Source organism: Habropoda laboriosa, unplaced genomic scaffold, assembly GCF_001263275.1.
Source record: "Habropoda laboriosa isolate 0110345459 unplaced genomic scaffold, ASM126327v1 scaffold15, whole genome shotgun sequence".
Taxonomy (NCBI): domain Eukaryota; kingdom Metazoa; phylum Arthropoda; class Insecta; order Hymenoptera; family Apidae; genus Habropoda; species Habropoda laboriosa.
The window spans coordinates 1,985,335-1,994,712 of NW_017100141.1; the positions used below are offsets into that span (position 1 = coordinate 1,985,335).

At 46.1% G+C, this 9,378-nt stretch overlaps 1 protein-coding gene across 1 annotated transcript in view; it reads right to left on the reverse strand.

The window, feature by feature from the left end:
- The window catches only part of LOC108570944 (protein outspread), a 223,782-nt gene extending 214,404 nt beyond the window's left edge, over nucleotides 1–9,378 (reverse strand). The window contains exon 1 of the mRNA XM_017932885.1: nucleotides 9,238–9,378. Within this exon, the coding sequence (XP_017788374.1) occupies nucleotides 9,238–9,378 (141 nt within the window). The remainder of the gene's footprint in view (nucleotides 1–9,237) is intronic.

A 9,378-nucleotide genomic window follows, 5' to 3' on the forward strand; every position in this document is an offset into this window, starting at 1 on the left:
GCATTCGAAAAAAAAAAAGTATATATATAAAGACGTTTCAAAGTTTCGAGCAAACTTCTACACTCCCTGAAATATCGCGTGAAATTTCTCGAATTTCCATTCGATTAATCGCCACAGTGAAGTGCCGAATAACGCGAAGCAAGTGACGGAACCGCGGAGAAGCCTGAGGCGAACAGGCGACAGCCGCGTTTTCAATGAAGTCCTTATAAAGGCAAGTAGCGTGCGCGCGCCTGCTTCTATGGCGAAGGCACACGCGGAGAGGTAGGAACGGCGAGGAAAAACCAAGTGGATTCGAAGGAAAAGGAGGAGAGTGGCCTCTCCTCCTGGCTTCCCAGATTCGATTAATCGCCGGCGGTGCTGGCTATCGATTCTAGATGAATGCACCGCAAGGAAAAGGGGAGGAAAAGGCCACCGACGACGTAGAGTGCCCCATCACCTCCTTTCATTCACTAGAACCACACGAACCCGAGGAAGCTTTCGTTTGAGCGTCACCACGTCTGGCCAGGCTTCTCATCCTACTCTTTCTCTTTTCCACAAGCTGGCTGCGTAGCTGTATACCGTTACACAACTGGATGCCCCCGGTGTGTCTTTACGATTTTCTGCGCCGGCCTTTTTGTCGCGAGTCACCATCCGCGGATCGAGATCAACGATCGCGACGACGACGACGACGACGACGCTCGATTCATAACGACCAGGCCTCTCCTCAACTCCTCCTCCTCCTGCTGCTGCTCCTCCTCTCTGCTCCTCCCGGAAAAAGTGGACACAAGTTCAGCTTTAAAACCTCGATGTCTCGTGGAATATTGTTGTAGATTGTATTACGTCCGGATGATAGAGTCGCGGATTCGATTGAGAAAACGTGGAAGTTTGCGGCTGAGGTGGATGATGATGATGATGATGATGATGATGATGATGATGATGATGATGATGATGATGATGATGATGGGTATGGGTGAAGTATCGGCGCAGGATGAAAGTCGACACGGAATGAAGACATGTAGGAAGAAGTAATAGGGGAGCTACACGATCGGATGAAGCATAGAGACGATGTCTCAGGGGTCGAAGAAAGAAATTTATGGAGGACAGTGTGGCATTGATCGAGTAAGTGATAACTTCTTCTAGTGAGCCTTTGGTGCGGCTACTGCTACGATAGATTTATAGATTCATGTTTATGGATTGAATCGGTATGATAAGAATGGTGTAAAACGATCAAATAAGGTAGATGGAAAAATTAGAGACAGGAATACCAAGCAGGATTATTGCGTACAATTTTAACGAATAGACGGCATCAATCGTCGCATCGTGGTGTCTAATAGAACTTTGCAAATTCGTACGAAATGTACAACAGTCTTTGGGTAACTAATTTTCGAATGTTAGCTCTTGAAATTAGGGTGCAAAAGAGAAGTGCATGGTCTTCCAAAATTTTCGGTGGACGTGACCAAATGTGTCCAAAGAATTCACTGATAGGGCTGATAGCGAAGGGCAGAATGTGTGGATACAGTAATTAGACTCGTCGCTAATCACTTTACTGCACTGAATAAAAATCTCAGTAGCTGCGTCTGAAATCCTCGGCATTACACCTAACCTGAGACAGGCGTATAAGTAACTTCCTACGATACAGAAGAAGAGCAAGGAACAAGCCTCGACTGGCGAATCTACTATATCAAACTTGCTACCCAAGCTAGTACTACATCAGCCATGAACTTTCCATTTTTACCCCGCGACAGACAACCGAACCATTCGTCACAAGATGGAAACCACCGTTGAAACCCCCTTCTGGCTAACTGTACACAGCAACTTTCGTCGTTTGTTCCTTGACCCTTCGGCAAAGCTTGCAACAACACGGTAGCAACGGTATTTCTTAGCCGTGTGTAATGGCGAAACGATCGCGCGAACCGGGTAACTGGTAATTTAACGACGCCGAAAACGCGGCGAGAGCACCGCGAGAGATCGCCGTTTCGAAAGGCGAGAAAGAAATATCAAGATCGGGCTGGCGATACGTCATATACGAGCACCACCGGACATAACAGTACTTCGTTTATGGCCGGCGTCGTAAGCAAAGTAAATATATGCGGCTAACAATGGACAGGTTACGCTCGACCAGTCCGTAGAAATACTGTCCCCTGTGGAAATGGTACAGAGAGCAAGGTGGACGAGACAATAGTTACACGTTCGCGAGACGACGAGCCCAAAATTCTTGCCGCCGACGACCTTCTGCATACTGATGCCCTTTAAAGCGACGCGGTATCGCGACGAGCATCGTACGAGTTTCGCGATAAGTTTGCTCTTGGCTGGAATCGGTTTGCCTGATCGTACGCCAATTATATCCGACATTTTAACGATTTTTTTACCGACTTCTAATCTATATATCGTGGCGTAGAGATTTAAAGGGTGAAGATTTTGCATAATTTCTAGCTCGAGGAACTCTGGAGAGGTTATTAACGCGTTGCGAAATGAAGCACACCTATTGTGATTAAAATTAAATGTGAGTCTTTAGAAATTTACTGTAAAGGTCACAGAAATTTGGAGAAAACGAGTGTTCTACCGGCTGATTTTCTCATCTGAACGAAACGTAACACGCGTACTAAATCAAAGTGCTCGTCGGTTCTTTCCATGCTCGCCAGCAATCTACATATTTCATCCCATCGAACGAATGACGGGGTCGATACATAGAGGGATCCAGGTTGAAATACAACGCGAACGTGTTGAGAAGAGGCAGACCCGCAAGAAACCCGGACGGTTCTATCGTGGTCGGCTCGCGGGAGGGCCGTGTCCGCTTGAAAACCGTGGCCGTTTCTTCCTCGGCCTGAACAGAACGCGAACAGGTATTCCTAGGGGTTTTTGCGACGTCGTGTTGCACGACACGACCTTTCTGTGAAGCGAGCCTCCTCCCGATAACGATCTCTATTGCCTGTCCATAAGATCATCAATAATTTGTCGTGACTCCGGCGAAAACGGCGGCCCTTTTTAAACGATCAAATTTATGCCCGGCTAACACGCAGAGATCTCCGCGGAGTTATCGGCATCGAACGGCGTATAAAGAGAGAGAGAGAGAGAGAGAGAGAGAGAGAGAGGAGTTTGTTTTTGTAAAGTTTGAGTTTAGATCCTCTTTTCTAAGAAGGATCAGATGAACCCACGAGGAGTAGCGATCGTGGGTGGAGCCATCTTTGAAACTTTCTCCTGAAATCTGTCGATCGAGACTGATAAGGATTGACTTTGATTGATGTACGATCTAGAGAGATCTAGCGGAGAGCTCTGGGATCGAGAATTCTGGGAGGAAAGAAGATCGTGAGCTTCGGGGAGAAATCTGAAGATAGAGGATTCTGGGGAAGACTTCTAAGGAAAATTGTGAAGATTTTCAAAGGAATTCCGAGAGAAATTTGTTAAATTGCGCATTCGCAAAATTGGCAAATTTTTGTGAGATTCTAATCGAAATGGGAGGAAAGAAAATCGTGAGCTTCAGGGAGAAATCTGGAGATAGAGGATTTTAGGGAAGATTTTCAAGGAAAATTGTGAAGATTTTCAAAGGAATTCTGAGAGAAATTAATTAAATTACGTAAAAATTGGCAAATATTTCTAAGATTCTAAATGAAACGGGAGAGAAGAAATCTAATGATAGAGGATTCTAGGGAAGACTTCTAAGGAGAATTGTAAAGATTTTCAAAGAAATTTATTAAATTACATATTCGCAAATTTGACGAATTCTCACAAGATTCGAATGGGGAAATGATTGCGACACCCGGTGTACAAGCGTGTGTCCCATTGTCATGGAACGCGCGTAGCGCGATCTCATCGGGGAAGAAAATCGTTACAGATAGTTGCACAATAACGCGGGTTAATTACCAGCGGAATCGCGGAATCGAGAATTGCACCAGGTGATCGCGAACACCGTTAATTAATTGAACACGCGGGCGCGCTGATGCGTGCGTATTGGAAGCAACCGCGACAGAACAGTATCGTTAGAACACTTCTGCCTGGTGCAGGAAGTTCGCTTTCCCAGACCTGTCTGGCTCCGTTTCGAATCAATAAAGAATACAATGTATCAATGAACAGATAAACTCGCGATAATAACATGTTTTCGACGGTACAGTCACTATCTCACGATTGTGCCCCCCCGAGTCTTCCAGATCATTTCCTACTCGTGTATAAACAGGCCTCTAACGATGCTGCATTTTCAACACTCCTTTACAGGCAAATTCAACGCCATTATACCAGTTCATACGCTCCTCCCACGTGTTAGCGAACAACTTTCCCCTCGGCAAAGTTCAAACTATCCTCAACACCTCCCTCGAAAGGGTGTTACGCGTTAATTAAAACAGTGCACGAATTTGTGGCATTCTTTTGTGCACAAAGATACGTCGCAAAATTTCTATTCTTCGATACAGAAATCCTAAGCAAGAATTTTTTTAAACTGAATCGTACAGGACGAAACTCTACGCGGTGATTTTGAAATACCGCATTTTCCCGCGCTTTCTGCGCACCCTTATTTTCGCGAGATACTCTTAGGTAGAACACAAGACTTTTCCTGTTCATCGAGGCATCCTGTGAGAATAAATACCGGTAAAACTCTACGCTTGAAAAAATTTGCACAGGACTACGAAAAAATGGCAAAAAAAGCGCGAAAAATACGGTACACAGTCGCGCAAGTACCGACAACGTAATTGATAGCGAAAACACGGGTGTACAAGCGGAGAGATTACGGGAGCAAGGCAAGGAGAGACAGAGAAAGAGAGGACGAAGCGAAGTGTACCGTAAGGTATCTCGAAATCGTTTCACCGGATCAAAATTTCAGATGGTCGGAGGAGAGGTGGTGGCGACGAGATCCCAGAAAGAAAATTATTTCTCGAAGGCCACTTAGCCGGCGCGCTTACGAAGAAGTAATCGGGGAGAAAATACGGAGCCGCGGACCGATAATAGCTGGTCAGAAAAGAACGTAGCCCTCGGGGCTGTCTTTTTCTCTCCCTCTCTCGTTCTACGTCCAGAAGGGACGTCGGAAACTGCGTGTACGCAACCCGTGCGATCCTCTCTATCGATCTCGTCCGCTCTGTTCGCCCGTTCGATCTACCAGGGATCACTTTCTCACGTTTACAGAGGACCCGGAACGGCTGCTCGAACGGGAAGCCCCCCCGTTGATTACAGGAATTAAAGCGCGAATCGAACGCTGAAGCCGCGCGCGAAAAATCATAATTAAACCGCGCGCGGTTCTCCGTTACCCGCGATCGTTCCATTTCGTTTCGCGTCTCGATGAAGAAAAAAATTGCTCCGTGATTCTCTTTGCTTGCGCACGCATACAGATCGCGAGAAGAGAGGATTTCTCCTGTATCGTTCGTGGGCTGAGGTTCAACGACAGAAATAATTCGATTCCGCAGGAACGCTTGAATGGGATCTTTGTTGTTTATTGTTCGCCACGATGTAATTAAACGTGAAGGGGTATTGACGATAGTAGGGGAACCGTGACGCCCAAGGGCTTTGATAAAGTTACAATGTCACTCTGCAGATGACACGTTGGAACGCGAGGAATTGAGATTGACAATGAAGTGGATCGAGGGACGGCCCAATTAACCCTTTCAAACGAGCCACTTATATCGAGATAATAATTGGATCTCTATAGAAACATTTTTTTTTTTCAGTATTTCTGAAGTGAAGTATCCGATCCTCGGGTCTTCTTCGACCCACTGCATTCTCATTTTTTTACAGTAACTTTCGCTGGTACAACAACTTGCTACGCATAAAATCTTTGGGTGTCTTTTGACGGAAAGACCTCAAGTACACAGTCGTTAAGTGTGCATACGTGTGTTTCGCAACGTTTGCCAATATTCTATCCCTCGTTCACAAATGGTAACCTTTAAGAATCGACGAAATGGACGTGCAACACGCGTTACGCGGCAATCCACGCAACGATGGTGGCCACTTCCGCGATACCCATGACTCTCAGAAAGTGTGCGTCGGCCCGCCAGCGAGAAACGCTTGAAAAAGGTCAGATTCCTTCGATTCTGAGGCTCTCCTCGTCAAATTACGAGCCGCGAGACGAAGAGCCGTGCGACCAAAAGGGGGAGAAGAGAGAGCAAAGAAAGGTTGCAGAGATTGCGTATGCATTCGTTATTTGCGGTTATACGGGGGGACAACAGCGAGGAGGAGGAGGAGGTGTGTAAGAGAGAGGGAGAGAGAGAATAAACCGATACAGAGATAGCCTGGCTATAGGAGGCGAAAGCCGACAAGCCAACAACTCTCGAAAGGGCCTGTTGTGTCGGGGTGCCGCCAGGGAAGACGGCTGGAATGCACCGAGAACAGGTCGCAAGGCTGCCGACATTCCGAAATTTGCAACGGCCTCGGCGCGGGGAACGTGTCCCATTGTGCCGTGTACGAAATTGCCCTGGCCAGATCCGTGGGATGAGGGGGGAAAAACGAGTCGGTTCCTCTAAACCGTGGAGGAAACCTGTGAACCTGGGTAGATAGACGCGAACTTTCAGAAACACCCTCTTTTTCGGGGGCTGTTTCACCCTGGCTGATTCGAGCCAGGTCATTTTCAAGCAAACACTGTCTCGCTTGTGGATCTTCTTTTTTTTTTTTTAATTTACTAGATTAATGGAGTTGTTAACTAGGTTAAAATACACAGGTTGTGTATTTTACGAATTTGACTGTGTTTTTTAAATGGTCCTGTGAGAGGAGTTTGTTTCATGTTTTCTGCATTCGTACGGAAGATCGCTGGTTGCTGTTTGGTTGCGACTATTTTCTTAATTACGAATGACCGGTTCTTAATCTTTTTTCTTCGTGTTTTTAACGTTTCGATATAAACAGTGAGTAGGGACACTTTCGAAAGAACGCAATTTTATAAACAGTATTGTGTATAGAAGTTTACCATTAATATAAATTTGCAATCTTTGCAAATTTGTAAAAAAAAAAAAAAAAAAAAAAAACAATTGTAAAACACACGCAATAAATAAAACTACCGTATGTGCAACATACTACATATTGTATACATTATAAAATTGTATATTTTTACCCCTTCCACCACTCTGCATCTTTCGAAATGATTTTGCAAAACAAGAAAACCAACGTATGCGTATTTCTGGTCATTTTGATCGATAATTAAAGGAAAGTACCTGAAGATACGAATCGTGCACAGAATGCCTTCAAAACGACGATACAACTCGAGAAACAGTGAATTCATACGAAAAAAAAAAAAAAAAAAAGTAGCATCGTTTCTACGAAGCTTCATTACCGAATAAAATCGATACTTAGAATTCGCGGAGCACGCAATTTTCCACGAACCATAGAAACCGCTGTGCAACACGTACGAAACGAATAATTCCCGAGGCATTGATACAGAGGTTAACACGCGTTTCCCATCGCGATGCGAAATCAATGATCGCCGCTCCGCGGTGCAATTTTCCCCGGCGTCATTAGCAGAAACCAGAAACTCGGCTCTCTTCATTCATTCTTCGTTCTCGCGACCGCAAAAACGTGTCTAACCTATTTCAACTCTCGCGTTCTTTTCCCTCTTTTCTTTTCTTCCCTTTTTTTTTTATACTTCTCCGACGAATTGATTTCAACGTACGCGAACGAACGGGAACAACACGCGAGACAGAGAGAGAGAGAGAGAGAGAGAGAGAGAGAGAGAGAAAACATGGATAATCTGCGAAGGAATCCCCGAGAAACTCGAAGACGAAACAAAGAGGTACAATAATCGTGGTGCTGCCTTATCGACGACCCGAGCGGACTTTAAACGGAGAACCGTTTCGCGATATTAAGTGGACACTTAAGTGTGTGGACGCATAACTGTGCGGCGGACGCTTAAGTGTGTGGACGCTTAAGTGCGTGGACGCTTAACTGTGCGGCGGACGCTTAAGTGTGTGGACGCTTAAATGCGTGGACGCTTAACTGTGCGGCGGACGCTTAAGTGTGTGGACGCTTAAGTGCGTGGACGCTTAACTGTGCGGCGGACACTTAACATATACGCGCGAGCGCGAGCGCGCACGCCTGCAATTCCGGCGCCGCCATTCGACGGTACCGTACGATACTTCAGCGTGAATTGATTTTTAACGCTTTTATTTTGCGCCGTTCAACCCCTACTCAAACCATTCCGGGCCCCGGCCTTTTACGAGGCAATTTTGCTCATCGACGACGAGCAACGCGCCAGGGCCCTGTTGTAAATAAAAACCACGGTCAGAAGGAAGAAAACCGTACTATAAAGATTCCTGTTCCTCTTCTTTTAACGCAGCCCTAACTTACGCCCCGCTCCGTGTATTTTATGTCCACGCGGTCGCCCCGTGGCGACGCTACTTTTTCACGCGTACGTGTTTGTAAATTACCATTACGATTCAATCGAGGACGAGGAGAGATGGTACACGTGAATCGGTGGAGAGAGAAAAAATTTCAAGCAAAAGACACGAGAACGGTCGGTTTCTAACGTGTTATTGTTGGAACGAAGCAATGACGCTTCAAGGTCGACCATTTTGTTTTTCGTTTATTCCTCCTTTTCTTTCTTTCCCTTCGACGATCTATCACACTCGAGGAAATGATCTTGAAACGGTTAACCTTCGCTCTGTTTGGAAAGATACACTCTGAAAGAGCTTACTGATTGATCAATATTGACCTTGAAATGTCCTCGACGCCTCCGCAAGTAGCAATTTTTTACCATACGTCTTCGTCAACCTTCAATTCCCCCCCTTGCGTTCAATTTCATTTTAATTCGGCGATTAAATAGAACATCCTGCGTGTGTTTTTACATCGAGTAGGAAGTATGTACGTATTTCGATGTATAGCTTGCTCTCGCTTCGATTTTAATAATAAACAACAGACGCCAATTATGAGATAATTAAATATCGCGTTGACATCCAATGGCGATAAAGGATTAGAAAGAGAGTTGCGTTGAAAAGCGTTTGTTTCGTCTGCTTCGTCCGCGTTCACTAATCGCGTTCAACGTGCGCGCTCATCTTACATAACATCGACGTCTGGATAGGACCTTCGTCCTTCTGGCCGGTCCCGATCTCGCGGCAAGGAATTCGAGGGCGAGCAAGAAAGAGAAAATGCCGGCTCTCGCGATCGACCAAGTACGCACGCGTGAGACGAACCGAGACGGAGACAGATACGCAACGAACGCGAGACGAAGAGACACGAACGAACGATAGAGAGAAAGAAAAAGAGAGAGAGAGAGAGAAGAAACGCGTGAGCAAGCGAGACGCACTGAAGAAGGATGAAAGAGAGAGAGAGACAGAGAGTCCATCAAGCAAAACTCACCCTGTTGCATTCCAGAGCCTCCGCGCTGTGCTCCTCCTTCTGCTTGAAGCAGCTGCTGCACTTGCTCTTGTTGAATATGTTCGGCGCGAACTTCCTGCACTCGGCGCCGGTGCCACGGACGCCCGCCGTGCCGCCCGACAT